The 20621-nt window shown below is 49.8% G+C and overlaps 1 protein-coding gene across 2 annotated transcripts in view; it reads left to right on the plus strand.

The window, feature by feature from the left end:
- The window catches only part of CAPN5 (calpain 5), a 131999-nt gene that overhangs the window by 26278 nt on the left and 85100 nt on the right, over positions 1-20621 (plus strand). For both annotated transcript variants that reach the window (XM_039512069.1, XM_039512070.1), the window contains exon 2: positions 12809-12985. In XM_039512069.1, the coding sequence (XP_039368003.1) occupies positions 12824-12985 (162 nt within the window). In that variant the 5' untranslated portion in view covers positions 12809-12823. The remainder of the gene's footprint in view (positions 1-12808; positions 12986-20621) is intronic.

Here is a 20621-nt window from a genome sequence, read left to right on the forward strand (position 1 = left end):
CCTCAGCCATGGAAGTGTCTGTTTCCAATACTCCTTTGTGGTTTCTGAACTTGGTTCTCCTGGCTTTTGTGCAAGAGAAAAAAGCAGTTAGGCTGCCTAGAGCATTTTAATGTGCCAAATCTAACGTGTAAATTAGAGGCAATGATGGATTTAAGAGCAGGCAGTGTCAGAATTCTGCCTTGCTCTTTAATGGGTTTTAACAAATATTCTTGAACTGCAACATTCTTTCTCGTTTCACTTGAGAGTCTCCTTTGCAAACCAAATTGATTTCCGTCAGTGAGTCATTTGTTTATAATAATTAAAGTTATATTTACACAGTGCCTACCATCCCAGGGGCTCCCAAAGGACTTTACCAACAGGAATCACTTCACTCTCCATGCTGAAATGCAGCCACCTCTTGGGTGGAAAGTACCAGCTGTTTAACAGCTCACAGCAGCACCCTGCCAACGTTTAGGTCAGGAACTGAAGCATGCTGTATCAACTAAAAGTGTAGGGGGAATATAGGTTTATAGGCAGTAGTTGCCTAAGCTGGAATTTCACAAGCTAATAACCTTACTTTTGCAAGACTCTGGCATTGGCTCTTTTGGGTATGTCTACACAGCAACTAAACACCTGTGGCTGGCCTGTGCCAGCTGACTCAGGCTTGCAGGGCTCGTGTAGACTCTGAGCCTGAGCTCTGGGACCCTCGCATCTCGCTGAGTCCTAGAGCCTAGGCTCCAGCTCCAGCCCGCAATGAAACAGCCCCGCAGCCCAAGCCCGTGAGCCAGAGTCAGCTGGTGTCTAGCTGCTGTGTAGACTCAGTGATCACAGATTGTTGGGACCTCTGTTTTACATGTTTTACATCTTACATGGATGGTGGTACATCCAGTAATAGCGTCCCCTAATACCATACTGGCTAAGGGGGAGAGTGCCACCTACTGAATCATAGCATAGGAGCTTAGCACAGCTCTCTGAGGACCACAGTGGAGATTGTAGGTGGGAAGAAACCTATCAGAGTTCTAGCCTGCAAAGGAAACACAAACCTCTGCGTTTAAAAAGCACAGCCTAAAGCGATTGGTTTACACCCAGAGCTCTTACGCTGGGAGATGTAATTACCATGTAGGCCTTGATTTTAAAGCCAAGAGGGATTATTACAGTCCCTCTGGCCTGACCTCCTACAGACACAGACCATAGCATTTCACCAAGTGGTTTCTGCATCAGCTAAACTTCTAGTTGAGCTAAAGCACGTCTCTTAGAAAGATACCCAATCTCCAGTCCAAACTAGGGTTAAATCTTGCTGATTCCTTCTACATAACATCTCTAAGCTACGGCCTTTGCTAGCCATCTATGCAGCTAAAATGCTCGTCCAGGCTCTCCTCATCCTCTGTCCTTCTCTCTGCCCTGGACAAATGCAATCTTGCCCCGCTGATACCCAGTTTCTGTTGCTTTGACCATGTCACCCCTCTCTTTGCTTCCTTCCCCTGCCTCCCCCTCCTCTATCCTATCAAGGCTGTGAAGGTCAAGATAAGTCTCATATCCCTCTTCCCATCCGCCCTCCTTCACTACCAAGATGTCGACTTCCGCCTCCGATTGCACTGATCCCAGCCTCCGGCGGCCTCTTGTTAAATTTTCAAACGAGCACCTTCGTGCTTTCTCCCATGTTTCCCCTTGTGCTTGGGAGTTGCTCTCCGTAAACATCTGCAAAGCTACCTCAGTATCCTCTTTCAAAACCCTCCTTCAAAACTTTCCTTGGATGTCTTGCCTAGAAAAAACTTGGCAACAGTTCAATCTGTGGATGTGCTGAGACCACTGGCTGTCCTGCTGACAGCACTATCCGTGTTTCCTTGTATTTCCTCGTCTGTCTGTCATCTAGCTGTTGTCTCTTGTCTTATACTTAGATTGTAAACTCTTTGGGGCAGGGACCATCTCTTTGTTCTGTGTTAGTACAGCACCTAGCACAACAGGCTCTTGGTCCGTGACTAGGGCTCCTAGGTGGTACGGTAATACAAACAACAATAATAATCACCAGTTTTTGCCATCCAAATCATCTATACTTAGGGTCAATGGATTGCTCATACCCAGATTCCCTTATGGGGCTCTTCATTTCGGCTTTTCTTTACCCCTCTTTCTTCCAGCGCCCCAGCTCTGCTCTGCACGGGCTCGGATGACGCTGGACAAATAACAGCGTGTAAACAGCACTGTACAATAAATACAGGGAGCTGCAGTCCCAAGGGGCTTACAGCATAAATGCCCAGTCCTGCTCCCATTGAGGTCAAGAGCAAATGCCTCGTTAGCGTTAAGGCCCTGAAGTCGACGCAATTCACCAGATGTAAGTCTGGCCACAGAATAGTGCAGAGTTAAAACAAAGAAAGTTTGGCACTTTCCGTCTAAAGGATATGAAAGTCCTTTCCAGCCCCCCATGCCTTTACCCTCACAACGCTTTGAGGTAGTGGGTGAGTTTTATATTAGCCTCTTGGGGAAACTGTTGTTTCCTCTCTCAAAACGTATCACTCTGTTGTATTGTCCAGGCCAGGGGGCTTCCTGGCAGACTGTGGAACACCTTTTGGGTGACTCATCAAAGTGTACAGGACTGTCGCTGTGCCATGCACTGGAGGTGCAACCTCCCAGAGGTCCTGTGTGTAAAGGCTTTCCCTTCCTGCAGGGCCGGTGGAATTTTAAGGCTCCCAAATGGTCTGCTGAAGAACTGAAGCTGAGAGCAGGAAGAAAATAGCGCGCACTGGCACCAATTCCTTTTAATTCATTATTAATAATCTTCTCCGTGATCTGATCCTGGTGTTAATCAGGAGCAACTCATGGAAGTCACTGGAATTGTACCAGTTAAAGATTGTCCGAGAAGGGAATCAGGCTCATCAGTGTCACCAAACTGGAGAAGAGCACAGGCTAGCCCACCAAGTCAGGGTCTGGATTCCAGTAGTGGTCAGTAACTGCGCTTTCCAAAGGGACTGATTCTTCCTCAAATTACATCCGGCTCAAGGTGGGGTAACTCCACTGAATTCAGAGGGAAGAATCAGGCTCATATACTGCACTTTGCCACATACAGCATTGCACAATTGGCAATGTAGGTAATGGGGCATTTCTTCCTCACCCCACCAGTGGGCAGCCACCATCACAGAATTGTACGACTGGAAGGGACCTCAAGAGGTCACCTAGTTCAGTCCCCTGCACTCCTGGCAGGACTAAGAATTAGACCACCCTGACGGGTGTTTGTCCAACCTGCTCTTAAAAATCTCCAATGACAGAGATTCCTAGGCAATTTTTTCCAGTGCTTAACCACCCTGACAGGAAGTTTTTTCTATTGTCCAGATGGCGTGAGCCCAACAGAGAGACAGACGTCCTCACGGAAAGTCCTCCTCCGATACCCCAATAGAGATTTCAAAAGGTCTCATACCTCTCATGTGGCGCCATGGGTGGGGGGAAAAAGGATGATTAGTAGTTAGTTGTCTGTCCGTGGTGTGCCATGCCATCCCAAAGCCCCCCCAAAAAAAAAAAAAAAAAACTCAGTCACTTTTTGTTTGATGCAGCAAAATCAAATGCTTTATTATTTCTCCAGTAATTACCATGGAGGAGAGAGTGCCATAGACACAGGGTCCCTGGACAGGTCTCTCAACTGTAAAACCAATCACAAAGCCTTTATACCTTTTTTAGACAATTTCTCAATAAATAATAATAACAAAAAAAAAAAAAACAACACATTTTGTTTTATACATAAGCTCTCTCTCTCACTAGAAAAACAAGAGACTGACTGCACTGCAGCAAAGGTTAATATAACACACACACAACTCACTCTGTCTATCTTTCTTTCTTCCCTCACACACCACACAGGGTCACAGTTAACCTAACTCTCTTCAAAACCTTGTTAATTATTTACTGGCTTCCACAAACCTAAACAGTCCTTGCTGCAATTTAAGCCCATTGCTTCTTGTCCTATCCTCAGAGGTTAACGAGAACAATTTACTTCCCTCCTCCTTGTAACAACCTTTTATGTACTTGAAAACTGTTGTCATGTCCAAACCCAGTTTTTTCACTCTTCCCTCACAGGTCATGTTTTTAGATCTTTAATCATTTTTGTTGCTCTTCTCTGGACTTTCTCCAATTTGTCCACATCTTTCCTGAAATGTGGCGCTCAGACCTGGGATACGATACTCCAGTTGAGGCCTAATCAGCGCAGAGTAGAGCAGAAGAATTACTTCTTGTGTCTTGCTTACAACAATGGTTCTCAAAGCCAGTCCGCTGCTTGTTCAGGGAAAGCCCCTGTGTCATAGGTCTCACCCCCACTTGGAGCTGTTGGGTTCCAATGTGGGGACCTGCCTTGGTTTCCCTCTAAACTAAAATCCTAGTTTAGATCTAGTAAAAGCTGCCACCAGTCAGTTTTTAAGTGTCTGACACACTCCCTGTTCCCCCAAAAACTTCCTCTGGGGAACACAGATCCAAACACCTTGAATCTCACCAGAGAGAGAGAAACAGCCAGTTCCCCTCCCCCCTTCCCTCTCTCCAGCCTGCTCTGGAGAGATTACACCGAGTCAAATCCTTGACTCAACACAAAGAGGGACTCACCTCCCCCTCCCCTTCCCTTGAATCTCCACAAAAGAAGGAATTAACCAAGTCCAAAGAAAAGAAAAGAATTTATTTTAGAATAAAAAGAAAGTAACTGTCTCTGTGATACCAAGCTGGAACAATACACAGGGTCTAAATTTATCAATCTCTGGAGAGAATTTCCCCTCCCCCTTTCTCAGTAAAAGCAATATCAGCAAACAGGAATAAAGAATTTCCTTTAGCAAACACACAATTTCAAATATAAAAAGCAACTCAAAAGACTAATCCGCCTTTCTAATTAATACTCACTATTAAATAGTAGAAACTACTCCAGGAGAACTTGGAGACATGACTGACCTCTCTTAGATCCAAAGAGAGCTCTAACAAAGAACACAGACAAAGGCTTCCCTCCACAGAGATTTGAAATTATGTTGTCTCTGATTGGTTTTCTGGTCAGGTGGTCATCAGGTACTGCATGTTAACCCTTTACAGGTAAAAGAGACCTTAACCCTTAACTATCTGTTTATTTATAACACCCTGGCAGGCCGGGCTGGTTTGTTTACCTACCGTGTCTGCAGGTTCGGCCGATCGCGGCTCCCACTGGCCGTGGTTCGCTGCTCCAGGCCAATGGGGGCTGCGGGAAGGGCGGCCAGCACATCCCTCGGCCTGCACCACTTCCTGCAGCTCCCATTGGCCTGGAGCAGCGAACCGCGGCCAGTGGGAGCCATGATCAGCCGAACCTGCGGACACGGCAGGTAAACAAGCCTGCCAGGGGCTTTTCCTGAACAAGCGGAGGACTGGCTTTGAGAACCACTGGCATACAACACTCCTGCTAATACATCCCAGAAGGATGTTTGCTTTTTTTGCAACAGCGTTACACTGTTGACTCACATTTAGCTTGTGATCAAGTATAACCTCCAGATCCATTTCTGTAGTACTCCTTCCTAGGCAGTCATTTTCCATTTTGTTTATGTGCAACTGACTGTGCCTTCCTAAGTGGAATACTTTGCATTTGTCCTTATTGAGTTTCATCCTATTTACTTCAGACCATTTCTCCAGATCATTTTGAATTTTAATCCTATCCTCCCATCTTGGTATCATCCGCAGACTTTATAAATGTAATCTCTATGCCAATATCTAAATCATTGATTGATTAAGATATTGAAAAGAGCTGGACCCAGAACTGATACCTGCGGAACTCCACTTGATATGCTCTTCCAGCACAAGTAATGGTCTCAAGTTGCAGTGGGGGAGGTTTAGGTTGGATATTGGAAAAACTTTTTCACTAGGAGGGTGGTGAAGCACTGGGTTGGGTTACCTAGGAAGGTGGTGGAATCTCCTTCCTTAGAGGTTTTTAAGGTCAGGCTTGACAAAGCCCTGGCTGGGATGATTTAGTTGAGGATTGGTCCTGCTTTGAGCAGGAGGTTGAACTAGATGACCTCCTGAGGTCCCTTCCAACCCTGATATTCTATGATTCTATGACTGTGAACCACTGATAACTACTCTCTGGGAACGGTTTTCCAACCAGTTATGCACCCATCTTATAGTAGCTCCATCTAGGTTGCATTTCCCTAGTTTGTTTATGAGACGGTCATGTGGGACGGTATCAAAAGCCTTACAAAAGTGAAGATATACCACATCTACTGCTGCCCCCTATCCACAAGGCTTGTTACCCTGTCAAAGAAAGCCATCAGGTTGGTTTGACATGATTTGTTTTTGACCAATCCATGCTGACTCTTACTTATCACCTTATTATTTTCTAGATGTTTGCAAATTGCTTGCTTGATTATTTGCTCCATTATCTTTGAGTACTGATGTGTCCAGTGTTATCGTCCTGGTTGATGTCAAGCCATTTTAATTTTTAAAAGCTGCTCATGCTGGGCATCTCCTTGGTGCCTGTGTGTGGGTGCTGACAGTCATGGCAGGATTTTAGGGCCAGTGGGAGAGGCTTTGGGTATCCTTAAGGACAGCGGAACTGGTGCTGGATTGCCAGCTGCAGAGAGACCGTCCTTTGTGCACCATGGAGCACTGACTGTCCCCAAGTCAGTATCCAGGAGGGATTTGACAGGAGGGCAGAGGCAGGATGGGAGAGGCATAGGGACATGGTGCAGCTCCTGGGGAGCTCAGGGGCATCTAGTGCAGAAGCTCTATTAGTGGCTGTGCAGTGACTCTACTGGTGCCCTGCACCTCCCCTGCATGGGGCACGATTTCCACAGGGCTCAGGTCTCCGCCTGACCAATATTCCAGGATCCAAAACATCTTTCCAGCCCCCAGTGCAGTGCAGCTGGTTCCTGTGCTCTGCTTTGGGGGTAGCTTTATGTCTGGCTGGAGGGTTTATTTTCCCCTGTGCTCTGCATGTGAAGACAGGCTCAGCATGATGTCCAAATCAGCACACGGCCCCCATCACCGCAGTATCTGGGCGCCTCACTATCTTATTGTACTAATCACAAAACCCCTGTGCGGCAGGGCAGTGCCGTATCCCCATTGCACAGGTGGGCAAGTGAAGCTCAGAGGGGCTAAGTGACTTGCCCAAGGTCACAGGGGGAAGCGACTGGCAGAACAGAGAATTAAACCCATGTCTCCCCAGCCCCAGGCTAGTGCTCTGACCACCTTCCTCTGCTTGCTGGCCTGACGGCGGGTTAGTCATGTGACCAGGACCTTGGAGGAACAGGGAAGCGTTTGGTTTGCAGGTGCAAGTCCATGCTCGCTGCACCCTTGACTCAGTATGAAGCACTGTATCAAAAGCCAAACAGTGCAGGCTCCTGTGATGTGGGAGTCCCAGCCTGTTTTCCCCTTAGCGGCAGGATTTGGATGGCTGGTGGTTCCTAAAACAGGTGTTTCGTTCAGACTTGAACAAGAACCTGGTTTACCTGGTGCTTCTTGATTGTTTCTCCTCCCATAGGAGCTGCCAGACCAGAGCAGACGTAAGGTCTGGTTAGTCCCGTATCCTGTCTCTGGAAGGGGCCAGTGACAGGGGCTCAAGAAGGTGTTAATCCCACCTTGCCCTAAAGTAGGGTTCTCTCTGCCCCCCGTGTGTGTCTCATCCTGATCTCTGAGGGTACGTCGAAACAGCAAAGCCCCCTACAGCAGGGAGTCAGAGAGCCTGGGTCAACAGACGCGGGCCCAGGGGCTCGCACTGCAGGGCTAACCATAGCAGTGTAGACACCCGGGCTCTGAGACCTTCCCAACTCAGCCTGCACGTCTAGACTGCTCTTTTCACCCCGCCGCGATAGACCCGCCAGCCTGGGTCAGCTGACCTGGGCTCTGAGACTCGCTGCCGGGTGGGTTTTGGTTGTTTTGTTCTGCTGTGTAGATGCACCCTCAGAGTATCCAATCCCTCAGGCTACGTCTACACAACAAGCTGGCACTGCAGCAGCGAGCATCAGAGCCTGGGTCTGCAGACTTGGGCTTGCGCGACAGCATGGAAAGTAGCTGTGGAAGCGTTTGGGTTCAGGCTCTGAAGCCTGGGGAGAGGGGTGGATTCAAAGCCCAAACTCCAGTCCAAGCCGGAACATCCATAGATATTTGCAGAGCTGTAACACAAGCCCAAATCTGCAGACCCTGGCTCTGAGGCTCTCTGCTGCGGTTCCTGCTTTCTGGGTAGATTGGCTTCAGACCCAAAGCACGAGGTTTAATATCCCTTCCAAAATTTTTGTTGTTGTTTAATTGTAACTCTGAATAGCCTTGCTATCCACAGAAACAGCCAGTCCCTTGTTGAATCTCGTTTAGTTCTTGGCTGCAATGAGCCCCTCGGTTTAATCACATGTTGTGAGACAGAATATTTCCTTTTGGTGCCTTTGTATAAGTGGTTTACATTTCCCCCTCTCCTTGGCATTATCAGCATTCAGTTTCATCTGCCTAGCGTTCCCCAGTCCTGCACCTTGGGAAGGTCTCCCTGAATTTCCTCACAGACTGCTCAGATCCTGGCTAAACTAAATAACTTTCTGTCATCTGCAAATTTTGCTACCTCACTGCTCACCCCCCTTTCCAGATCGTTGATTAATACATTTAAACAACCCAGGACTTAGTATGGAACCTTCAGGCCTGCTGTTTTGTAATGATGGGAATTCACCATTTAATCCTACTCTTGACTGTCTGTCTGCTAGTTTTTGATCCACGACAGTACTTGGTCTCTTATCCATGACTACTTAGCTTTCTTAGCAGCCTCTTGTGCAGGACCTTATGCAGAGTATTTCGGAGCGAAAATCAGTTGTCATCAGGTTCTCCTTTCTATCCACTGCATTGCTGACACGTTTAAAGAATTCAGAGAGATTAGTGAGACACGAATCTCCATTGCTGAAACGATGCTGGTCATACTCTGCCATATCCTGATCTTCCAGGTGTTTCACTATTCTGGTTTTTATGATCATTTCATCCAGTTTGCCAGGCTCAGATACAAGGCTGGCTGGCATGCAATTTCTCGGATCACCCATAAAACCCATTTCAAATCTAAGAACATTTGCTACGCTCCACTCTTCTGGATTATCTGCTGTTCTATGTTCAGAATTATGCTTTGGAGAGAGTCTAGCGGAGGGCAACGAAAATGATTAGGGGTTTGGGGCACATGACTTACGAGGAGAGGCTGAGGGAACTGGGATTATTTAGTCTGCAGCAGAGAAGAGTGAGGGGGGATTTGATAGCAGCCTTCAACTACCTGAAGGAAGGTTCCAAAGAGGATGGAGCTCGGCTGTTCTCAGTGGTGGCAGATGACAGAACAAGAAGCAATGGTCTCAAGTTGCAGTGGGGGAGGTCTAGGTTGGCCACTAGGAAATACTATTTCCCTAGGAGGGTGATGAAGCACTGGAATGGGTTACCTAGGGAGGTGGTGGAACCTCCATCCTTAGAGGTTTTTAAGACCCTGCTTGACCAAGCCCTGGCTGGGATGATTTAGTTGGGGTTGGTCCTGCTTTGAGCAGGGGGTCAGACTAGATGACCTCCTGAGGTCCCTTCCAACCCTAATCTTCCATGATTCTATGCTTCTCACCAAGGGAATGGAAATCAGTTTGGATACAAAAAGAGTAAAAAGCTGAATATCCTCATGGTTCAGCAATACTGTCTGTTAAAAAAAGAAAAACGGGTCACATTTGATATTAAGGTTTTATTTATAAAGGGTTAATAAATAAGCAGATGTTATACGCTTGCTACAAACGTAAGTAGTGGGTGTTGAAGATGGTTAAAAGCCACTTATTGACCTGTTGGATTATGTAACAAGTGATTAATCATTTATTAAAACATCTAATAATCATTTATTAATCCTTCATATACTATTTGTCAATGGATCCTTAATATAAAGTGTGACCAAAGGCTGCAAAAAGTGCGTAGAATTTAATAAAGAAGAAGAATCTTTTTATGCAGTTTTCAAACAGACCCCTAAAATGCTACGTAGCAGGGATATAAGTCTCTGAGATTCTCTATTAGATGGCTTCAAAAGTCTACAGAATGGATTTCTATTACAGGAACACTTAGAGGCCTCAATGTTAATTCGGGCTCCATTGCGCTAGGCACTGTACAAAGACATTGGGCTTGTCTTGACGTACAGAGCTACAATGGCTCAGCCCCACTGCTGTAATGCTTTAGTGAAAACACCCAAGAAGGCTTCTGTTGGAATAGTTCATCCACCTCCCTGGGAGGCGGTAGCTGTGCTGGTGGGAGAAGCTCCTCTCTCGTCAACATAGCATGTTTACATGGGGAGTTAGGTCGGTATAACTGTGTTGCTCAGGGGTTTGAATTTTTCACACCCTTGAGCTATGTGGTTATACCAATGTAAGTATGTAGTGTAGACCTGGCCACAGTAACATACAGTCCCTGCCTTGGAGAACTTAGAATCTAAGGGCAGGCTTTACCAAGGTATTTAGGCACCTAATGCTCATTAATTTGAAATCAGTAGGTGTTAGGTGCCTAAACACCCTGGTGAATCCCACCCACGTAGACAAGGCAGACAAAGGAAGGAGGGGAAATGGAGATGAAGTGACTTGCCCAAGGTCACGTAGCAGGTCAGTGGCAAAGCTGCGAATAGAACACAGGTGTCCTGAGCCACCCTGTCTACGAGCCCATGCTGTCTCCACATCCATAGCCCAGCGAGTGGAAGGCCTGCTTGAGGTTTGTGCCATTGGCAGCGGCAGCCTTCTCCAGTGGGGACAAGGCTTCTTGCTCCACACCGGTCCTCAAAGCTGGCTCTGAGCAGAGGAGAAGGCGGCCATGCTGCACCCTGGAATGTCCCAGGCTCCTTCTGGGGACACTGATACCTGCTCAAGTGCCGGCAGTGCACTTCCACACGCATCCCTGCGGCTTCAAGGCATGATGTAAGCCCTATATTCTCAGGCCACAGTAAAGAACAGAATCCACAAAGCCTTTTGCTGTTCCTGGCTCCCAGGAGAGTCCACATCACTTGAGATGATTCAGGACCCTTGAGAGTGACTGGGGTGAAGCAGAAGAAAATGACTATTTCAGTAAATGAGCCATAACTGCGGCAGAACCCGGGTAGTGTCCTCCAGTGCAATCAGCATGGATGTTATTTTGGGTTCGTTTAGGCGCTGAGTAATGAGCATTTTTGCTGCTAATCAGGTTGATAAATAAGGCGAATTAAAATCTTTGGTTTGCTCTCAGCAGAAGTCTCCTAAATTAAGTGTTTTCATCTCACCCAGGCGAGAGGAGGCAGATTTGCTCAGCAGTCATCATAAATAATTACCCTGGTTAGGATAGGGGTGGGTTAGAAGCCAGGTTTTTTTCTCCATACTAATCCTAATAATTTAACTACATTAATTGCTTCCAAACAGATGCCCAGATGTGTCCATCGCCTAATCCCCTGGACAAGGAGCTACTCATCACCAATCCTTATACAGTTTCTTGTTCTAACTTTCTAGCCATTAATCAGTGATTCCCAATGTCTTTGGGCGATGATGCCTAGTTACCAGAATAATACTTTGGCTCACTCGCTGCCCATCACCAAGACCCCTGCATATTCTATCCTGTGCATCAAGTGGTGCAGAGGCCCTCTGTAAGGACACTCTTACCCTGTGGGAGGCAGGCATGGACGGGGGAGTCTAGAATGCCAATCAAAGGAGCCGGTGTGCAGTGCATGGGAGCCACCACGCTGGTGGAGAACTAGGGTGGACCGGTTCAGGTGCTGCTGCATCTCCTGGGGGTACGTGGGATATGATTTCCATGTCTCCTCTGGGTTGGTAAAATCACGTCTGCGCCCAGGAAACCAGCTGCTTGTTGAGAGAGCGTAATTCATCTAGAAAGACGTGGCTCTGTGCCAGGAGGCCTTTTTAATTAAAAGAGGTTGGGGCATCTGAGAATCTCTATTAAACCTGGCGTCGCCACTGAAGTCATGGAGTGTGTGTGTCTAAATGTGGATGGCGGGGAGGGTAGAGCGTCCTGCGTCATCTCAGGACAGGGTGTGATTTTGCTTGCTAACATCTCTGGGGGCGTGTCCTGTGTCGCAGACCTCTGGGGCCACGTCCACCTCCCCGTTGCAATCGTGTTACTTTTCCTGTGTTCCTGCTGACTTTGAAGGGATGTAGGGGTGAAGCTGGCTGCTGACACAGCTCAGGCATAGCTTGTTACAGTTCATAGTAACAGGGCAATGGGAGCCCATGCCTTGAACAACGCTGGTGCAGTGCTCCTGCCCTGCGTGGCCCTAAGCTGGGGGTATAGGGCCTGGAAGGAGGAGTAGCTGAACCAGCCTTTTGGGCTGGGTCCCGACATTCCTTATCGCCTGGCTTAGACGCGTATGTTGCTCACAGGGTGTGGGGGGCGGGCGGGCGGGTGAGTGTTTCTGCCTCTCTCCCACTGGGGCATAGATGGGGTGTGTGGGGCCAATGTCCTTCCGCAACGCAAACTTCCCCGCTCATCAAAGCCCTGGTAAAATGTGGTACACACCCACTCCTTTATTGGGACCTTTCATGGCAGCGTCTTCCCTGTGGTTGGCTTGACGGGCTGCATGCTTCCGACAGGGACTTGGTTATTTCACTAGGACACCGGAGGCTGCAGGCATAGCACTATTTGGGTTTTTATACTGCACCCGGCACCATGGTCTCCGTGACACCTCAGGTGCTCAGATGTGGGCAAATGGGATCCACTCGTTGTGCTGTTTGGTGGCCTGTTAGATGAGCTTTAACCTAGTGGAAACCTCTGTTTCCCATCATTCAGGTGGTCCATTTCCTCCATGTATCTGAATGTTTTTGCTGGGAGCGGGATGGGTGAGCCTGGTCCTAGGCAGGGCTCTGTGTCTCATCCCACCCCATCTCATCCATGTTGCTTTGTCCCCTAGCGGCTGGGGTGAAGGATGTTCTCCTCGGCGAAGCCTTACGGGAATCAGCATTTCTCGGCCCTGAAGAAAGACTGCCAGCGGCAGAAGGTGCTGTTCGAGGACCCGCTCTTCCCCGCCACTGACGACTCCCTCTTCTACAAGTCACGCATTCAAGGCGTCCAGTGGAAACGTCCGAATGTAAGTGAGGCTCGGATGTCCTCCCTGTGCACATCCTTGTGCTGCTCCCTGGGGGTCACACCTTCAAAAGCAAGTAACTCTGCTCCCCAGCGCGCTATCCGCCATAGGTACCCTGTTACCATAGAATCCAAGTTCCTCACCAGCTCTAATGTATCGATCCTCCCAGCAATTCTGGGAAGTAGGGCTGTGCTATTATCCCCATTGTAGAGATGGGGAACTGAGGCACAGAGAGACTTGCCCAGGGTCACACAGGAGGTCTGTGGCAGAGCAGGGAACCGAACCTGGGTCTTTTGACTCTCAAGCTGGCCCGCTAATCACTGGATTACCCTTCCTTTACCTTCACCCTCTGCAAGAGCCTCTGTTCTTGTACATTGCTGGTGTGCGCTCAGAGCCAGGGAGCTGTCTGAAGGGCAGCATGGCTTGTCGGACATGTGGCACAACAATGTGTTTAGTGGGTGGAACAGGAGGCTGGGAGTCAGGACTCCTGAGTTCTACAGGTCACATCCCGGATACCGGCAGCTCCCACTGGGACCGGTTCTGCTCCACTGAAGTCAGTGGGAGTTTCAGCCTTGTCTTCAATGGCAGTCCCGTCTGGCTCATTGAAGCCAATTGGGGTCGCAGATGTTCAGGATGTTTGCTCCTTCCTCTGCCACTAGCTCAGCACACAACCTTGGGCTTGTCCCTCGACGGTGACTTGTAACCGTAACTCAACTGTGTTTGTAAAGTGAATATAATAATAGTTCTGAGCTATAGGAGGGCTCGATGTTGTTGCTAATCCTCTCGGGGACTAACCGATGTTTGCAAAGTGCTGCTAAGATGCTAGTGCTTGGGTTTTATTTATTTGGTTTTGGATGATTATCACGCAGTCCTAACCCCTTATTTAATGGCTTGTCAGCTGCAGCAACCTCTGTCCCAAAGGTCTCCCAGAGATTTCTATAGCTCTGGACTTTGTTACCTGCTGGTCCCCTTCAGGAGCTGTTTTTCCTCTCTGCTCCACATGTAGCCCAAGAGATGCCTACACACCACAGAGATGGATGGGTTGGAAATACACAGAGAGACACGGGGTGGTGCTGGGACGCGAGGTGAACACGGCCGGGGTGCAGAGGGGCCAGCAGCATGGTGCATCCTTGATCACGTGGAAAGGACGGGGCTGTCACCTGTGGTCCTGTGTCTCTGTCTGTCCGTGTCTCCTCAGCACAAGGAAATTGCACCTGGCGACGTTCTCATTGGCTGAGAGGGAGGTCACGCAGGGCGCTGCGATCAGCTGCCAGCAGTTTGATGCACCTGGCATTTGCTCCCCGGGGTGCTCTCTGTGTTCCCAGTGCTGCGTGCAGTGCCTGACTGAGGCATTCGCTTCAGCTTCTGTCGGTGTTTAACCTCTGGGAATCTGGGCACTGCCTGCTCTAGCAGGCTGCCTAGGGGGGCAATAGGTCATGGAGCCGTGTCCTGACTGATCCGTGGCCTAGCCCTACCCTGCCCCTCAGAGAGTGCTAGGCATGGGGGAGCCACTGGGGACCCAGAGCCCCCTCGTCTGGAGCCATGGGGCAGGGAGCACCTTTCGCAGGGCCATGAGGATGGGATGGGAGTAGTGCGCGAGGAGCTGCTGAGGCCGCCTGAGTGGAGCTGAGCTCTGGGCTCCCACCCAGCACTGCCTCTGGGCCTGTGAGCCAGCAGAGCGGGGAGCTGGGACTCTTGGCTGGAGGGACTGCGGGGTCACCTTTGCTTGGTGTGGGGGCAGCGTACTGGGTCAGCAGTCCTGGGGGCTGGGAGGAGGAGAGCAGGGAGTAGGGTGGTTGTCCTGCTTTTCTCTCCCTCTCTCACTCCCCTGGCTGGGGCTCTGCTGTGTAGCTCATTACCAACCTGATGAGCTGTTGCTGGGCTCACTTTCTAACCTAGCCTGTAACGCACCTTAGGTCCTCCCAGAGCAACCCCCTGGCTGCAGGGAGACGCCGCCAGCGCTGCCTTGGCCGCTGTGCCGGGCGGGGAGGCTACCTGGCAAGATTTCTCAGAGCTGCTCTGAGCAACCATCGTGTCTCTCTCTGCAAAGCCGGCTCGTCTTTCCAGAGTGACAGTGGAGCCTTTATCCAGGAGGGAGTGGGGGAGGGAATAAAAAGGCTTTGTGTAAAGGGAGGGTAAGGGCTGAATTGATTCTTTGTGTGCCGTGCATGGCAGGAGGAGCAGCATTGCGCCGGGCCACCGCCGAAGCGGTTGCGCTGCCCTGCTGAAAACGGACTGGCTGCACCAGCACGGTTCCTCTATGGCACTGGTCCCCAACCTTTTCCCCTTGCTCCCTCCCTTCCCCTTTATCCCTGTCCGTGCCGCACCCCCGGAGCTGGGAATGGGGCCTCGGCTCCAGGCAGAGGGCCGCAGTAAGGGGGCCGAGGCTGGGGGCAGGGCTGGGAGCGGAGCCTTGGGTGTGGCCGGCAGCTGGGGCCAGGAGTGGAACTGGGTGGTGCTCCCTCCTCACCCCCTATGGGGGTTAGCCCAGGCTCCAGCCGTGCCCCCCGAACGCTGCTTTGCACCCCTGTGGGGTTTAGGGACCTCTGCTCTATGGGAAGCTCCCGTGTAACGTTAAGGATGCGTTGGGGTATCTTTTCAGTCAGTTTTCATATGGGGACTGGCGGGAGCCCCATTGCTTCCAGCCTACACCATGGGGCTAGTCTGTACCAAGCACTAGAAAAATGTACAATAGGGGACAAACCTGGGCTGGCCCCAGGGAATAGACTGGTTGGGCCAATGGGCCTTTTCTGTGTCTAGCGCGTGTGGATGTGGCCATACTGTGGTGTTGGGCACTACATAAAAACATGGCTGGATGGATAGGCCGGAGCAAGCAACTGGCTGAGTTCCTGGAGAGCTGATGATTTTAATGCTGCTGAGGCTTAATTGAATTGGTATTTATTGTATAATTAATGATCAGGTTCCTATACCCGTAGAGTGGCATCTTCGTTACTCTAAATCTAAATAAATACATAATGGGCTCAAGGGAACACTTGGGCAGGGCCTGGCCAGCTGGCCTAGTGGGTGTCTGCCATAGCCAGGTGTTATGGCTCTGTGACAGTGTGGTATCCAGCCCTGCGATACTGATCTGGGTAAAACCCAAAGTAAGGGGCTCAGGGTGCCTACAATACTATTCTGCTGTGGCTCTCAGGACGGGAGCATGGAGGTCTCACCCAGGCTTCCATCGCCCAGTTACTCTTGCAGAGGGACCTCAACAACCCTTCCAGGCCCAGCTCTCCCCCACCCCAGAAATGTCTTTGTGCAGTGCATAGCCCCTCTCGCTGTAGCATTCCTAGCACTGTAACAGGTTCACTGCTCCCTTAAAGAGACAGTACACAGAAGCCTGTTAGCTCAACTGGCGTTAACACAGTCTTCCCCTTCAGTCACTGCACGGAGTTGGTGTATAGTGCAAGTAAAATCAGCAAAAGGACCCAGGTTTCAGTGATACCAAGTAGAAGTAATAGGGATAGAAATGGCCACAAAATTCACTACTAAGAGTGAAATGCAACTTACCGAACTAGAGTCCTTTGCTCCACGTTTTCTCACCATAGTCATTCTTCTGGCACCCAATCCCACCGCCCAAAGCACTTCGTTTTTTATGTCTCCTCAAGTGAAGGATAACTTAGGGATTCTCTCCCCTCTCTTCATAGACCAGTAAGCGTTGAAATGTACTCTGCTGAAATGTAGCCCCAGATAAGGCTCCCTCTGTCTCCTGGGTGTAGACACTGTGCCGGCTGGTGTAGACGCTGTGCTGATGCCAAGCTGGCTTCTCTCCCACTTGTGATTTTTACAGTGCAGATGATCTTCCTACAATCTCCGACACAAACCAGTAGCTCTCTGTCCTTGCCACACCTGGCTTGAGGTGTCAGCCCCTTCCCTGTGTCTGGAAAAAAACATTTATCAACTTCCCCTGACATGCCTAGTTTAAGTCCCATATTTCCAGGCTGTGTGAGTAGGTTAGCTGTACATACACCACACACGGATATCAACGATCGGGGAGTTATTCATTTTCCAGTGATCTGTTACATGCCACCCTTTGGATAAATACCACGACATCAGTGTGTGCGGTGCACTGCGTTGGTCAGGCCAGCCGGGACTCACTGGGACGTACCAGGGAACTCCGTGCCATCTGGCATTAGGGTGCTCAAAGGGTCACACACCCTCACCCTTTCCTCAATCTGGGCGCAAGAGCACAACAGACACCGCTTGGCTTGCTCTGGCGAGCCTGTGGGTTACAGGAGCAGCCCTAGCAGGTTCACCACAAACAATCTCCCCCTGGCCACCGCTGGTCTCGGAGAAGGATTGGGCTGTGCTGGAGATGCCCCAGTAGAGCTCTGACTCTGCAGCTCTCTGGCTGGGCCCGCTTTCTGGCAGGGAAGGGCTCACGTCCTGAGGCCCGGTGCCAGGCCAAAGTGGGTGACTCCTTATAGTTCCATTAGGGGGCTGCTCCCTGTACCGCAGGTTTGAGCAAAGCAATTCCAAAAGCTGACTTGGGTAGTTGGTGCTGCAGGGCTCTTCCCTGCTGGCTTCTTGCTCTTGCAGAGGAACTCTGGGACTCAGTTCTCCCCTGACTGGCCCCTAGACTGGGCATCTTCTCGCAACACTGGCAGCTTGTGGTTGCCTTTTATTGTGTTCCTCTTCCCTAATTAGATGTGGTTCCATTCATCACTCTGGCCCACAAATCTGTGTTTAGCTAATGAAATACAGTTCACGGGAAATCCCAAGGACCCAGAGCCGGCCAGTTCTGTGCACAAAATGAGGCAGGGGTCCTGTGGAAAAACTAGTATATGATCATGCAATTAAAGATTGTATCATGAATAAGGCTACGTTTTAGTCATGAGTATTTTTAGTAAAAGTCATGGACAGGTCACGGGCAGTGAACAAAAATTCACGGCCCGTGACCTGTCCATGACTTGTACTATATACTCCTGACTAAATCTTGCGGGCGGGCGTGTGTGTGTGTGCGTGTGCTATGGGTGCTTGCGGGGGGGGGGAGGGGAGGGTGTGCGGCCCGAGACCCCCCACACTGGTGATGAGTGGGGGTGACAGGCTCCCTACCTGGCTCCACGCCTCCTCGGAAGCAGCAACATTCCCCTCCCTCAGCTCCTAGGCAGGGGCGTGGCCAGGCAGCTCTGTGTGCTGCCTCTGCCCAAAGCGCTGGCTCCACAGCTCCCATTGGCCGGGAACCCCAGCCAATGGGAGCTGCGGGGGCGGTGCCCGCAGGCGGAGGCAGCACACAGAGCTGCCTGGCTGTGCCTTTGCCTAGGAGCTAAGGGATGTTGGTGCTTCTGGGGAGCCCCACTGAGGTAAGTGCTGCTCAGAGCCTTCACCCCCTCCCACACCCCAACCCCCTGCCTCAGCCCTGAGCCCCCCTCCCATACCCAAACTCATGCTGCTGCTATGAAGGGGGGCAGGGGGCAGTGGCCTGAGACTGCTCCAGCAGCGGCTGGTGCGGCTGGCCCAGGGGCTGCCTGAGCAGCTCAGGCGGCCCCTGGGCCAAATGCACCAGCCACTGCAGAAGTCACAGAGGTCACAGAAAATCACAAAATCTGTGACCTCCGTGACAAACTCGCAGCCTTAATCATCATGCATATGCACAAGGGGGCTGAATTATGGTTGCACAGGCAACCTGAATCCTGGCATGTCCTAACTTCTGAGTGCTTGACTTTATAACCTTAACATTCTTGTAACATAATTTTCGTGTGTTCCATCCATGCATCCATCCGTCCAGGGTTGAAATGCAGCTGCGTGTAGGGCGAAACCAGGGGACATTACAAGTGTAACCTGCACTGTTGGAGTCACTGAGATTTTTGCAGACTTGGGCCCCAAGACTGAAAGTGCAACAGCTGGGGGCACTTTGACGCAGACAAAGAGTAATTGGCCAAACTGCAGGAGGCTGGGATAAGCGCTGCAAGGAGCAGCAGCTCAGTCTCATCTGCAAGACAGCACCTCCAGCAGTGCTGTGCCTGTATGTGTTTAATGGCGTACTGCTTCAGAAGTGTCTCAGGGTCCTGTTCTGTGCATTGGTGGGTGTCACTGGGAGTTCAGGGTGCTCAACACTTTGCAGGACCACATGTCACCTTGTGCATGATCAATAATGCCGCATCCACATGCTGTGTTGCAGCTCCTGCCGACATCCAGTTACGACACTGGGAGAGGAAGGGGGTCAGAGGACTTCCCATCTCGTTAGCTTGTCTCCTGCAGTGAAGGGTCCATCCAGCACCTGGCGTGATTTGCCGGGGTGATGAATGCTAGGAAGTTGTGTGGGTTGGAGGAAGAATCCTTCCCCTGTGGCTGTGGAGTGGCCACCAAGTTGCTCTTCCCGTCCCCTGTGTGCTGCTGCTCAGGGGACTTGCAAGGAAGGGAGCACCGGTGTCACACAGGAGGTTTCTCCCACATCCAGCCCTCTTCCCTCTGCACGGCAGAGCCAGACTGGTTCCACTGCAAAGAGGCTGTTCGGGTGGCAGGGCCAGGATTTGTCTCCCAAGAGGTTCGCTTTCCCCATTCTTCACTGCAGGGGAGCTGGGCCCATTCTCCGTGTTTGTCCATTTTCGGTGTCGACAGAGAAGGCAGCTGTTTGTTTGTTAGCTTTCCTGGAACAGTGTGGGCCCTGGGATGTCACATGGTATGTGGAAAACCCTGTTAAACCTGCACTGGAATGACACAAACAGGGCTGGACAACAGAAACTGACCTTTCCAGAGCTTGCCAAAGCTTTCCCACCAGCCCTCATTTCTGCAGGCACAAGGTAGCACCTGCTAATCCATGCAGATGCCGTTCATTACAGTACTTAGTTATTATCAGTGTTCAGTTCATTGGTCTATAGTTATTTATTTTAATAATGAAATATTTGTATATATTATACATAATGCATATATATATATGCATTATGTGTGTATATATATATATTTTAGGATTTAGTTATTATTTCTACAGTATTGTGGTATTATATTCTATGCATGGGTATTATGTCTATTCTAGTATGTATATATTAGTTATTAGTATTTAGTGATTAGTGTTTATTTCTATTATGATAGCACCCCATTGCTATAGTAATGTACATTTATATAATAAGACAATCCCTGTACCAAAGTCTAAACACAGATAAAGCAAATAAATGGGGAGCGGACAAAGTGAATTAGTCCTGATCACCTTACTGTGGGGCTATCATAAGCCAGTTTTACCCTCCTTTTTTTTTATGGCTGGATGGGAAAGGGGCTCTCAATTTTTTTCTCAAGTCATGAGAACAGAAGTGGTTGAGAGTCACTGACCAAATAGTAATATCTCTTTTCATCAATAGAATAACCTACATTTCATCCAAATGTCTAACCGTTACTATTAATATTTGCTGGTGTGTAATTGTACCTGTTGCCGGCACAAAGGCCTGAGGCGACAGCAACAGTGGCAATTAGACACACCAGGGTGGAGAAGCAAAAAGGTTTATTTGAGATCTCCGTGCTCGGAGACACAGACAGGTCTCAGATCAAGCACACCCCATACAAGCAGCTCTCTCTTTATACATGATTTTAGCTAAGCATGTCTCCAATGCCCAGCTCCCCTTCCCCCTTCTCCCTCCTTTTAGTTCCCATACAGCAAATACATTATAACGTAGCAATTACTCTAAACAGGTTAGATCATACT

This window comes from Mauremys reevesii, linkage group 1 (genome assembly GCF_016161935.1).
Source record: "Mauremys reevesii isolate NIE-2019 linkage group 1, ASM1616193v1, whole genome shotgun sequence".
Taxonomy (NCBI): domain Eukaryota; kingdom Metazoa; phylum Chordata; order Testudines; family Geoemydidae; genus Mauremys; species Mauremys reevesii.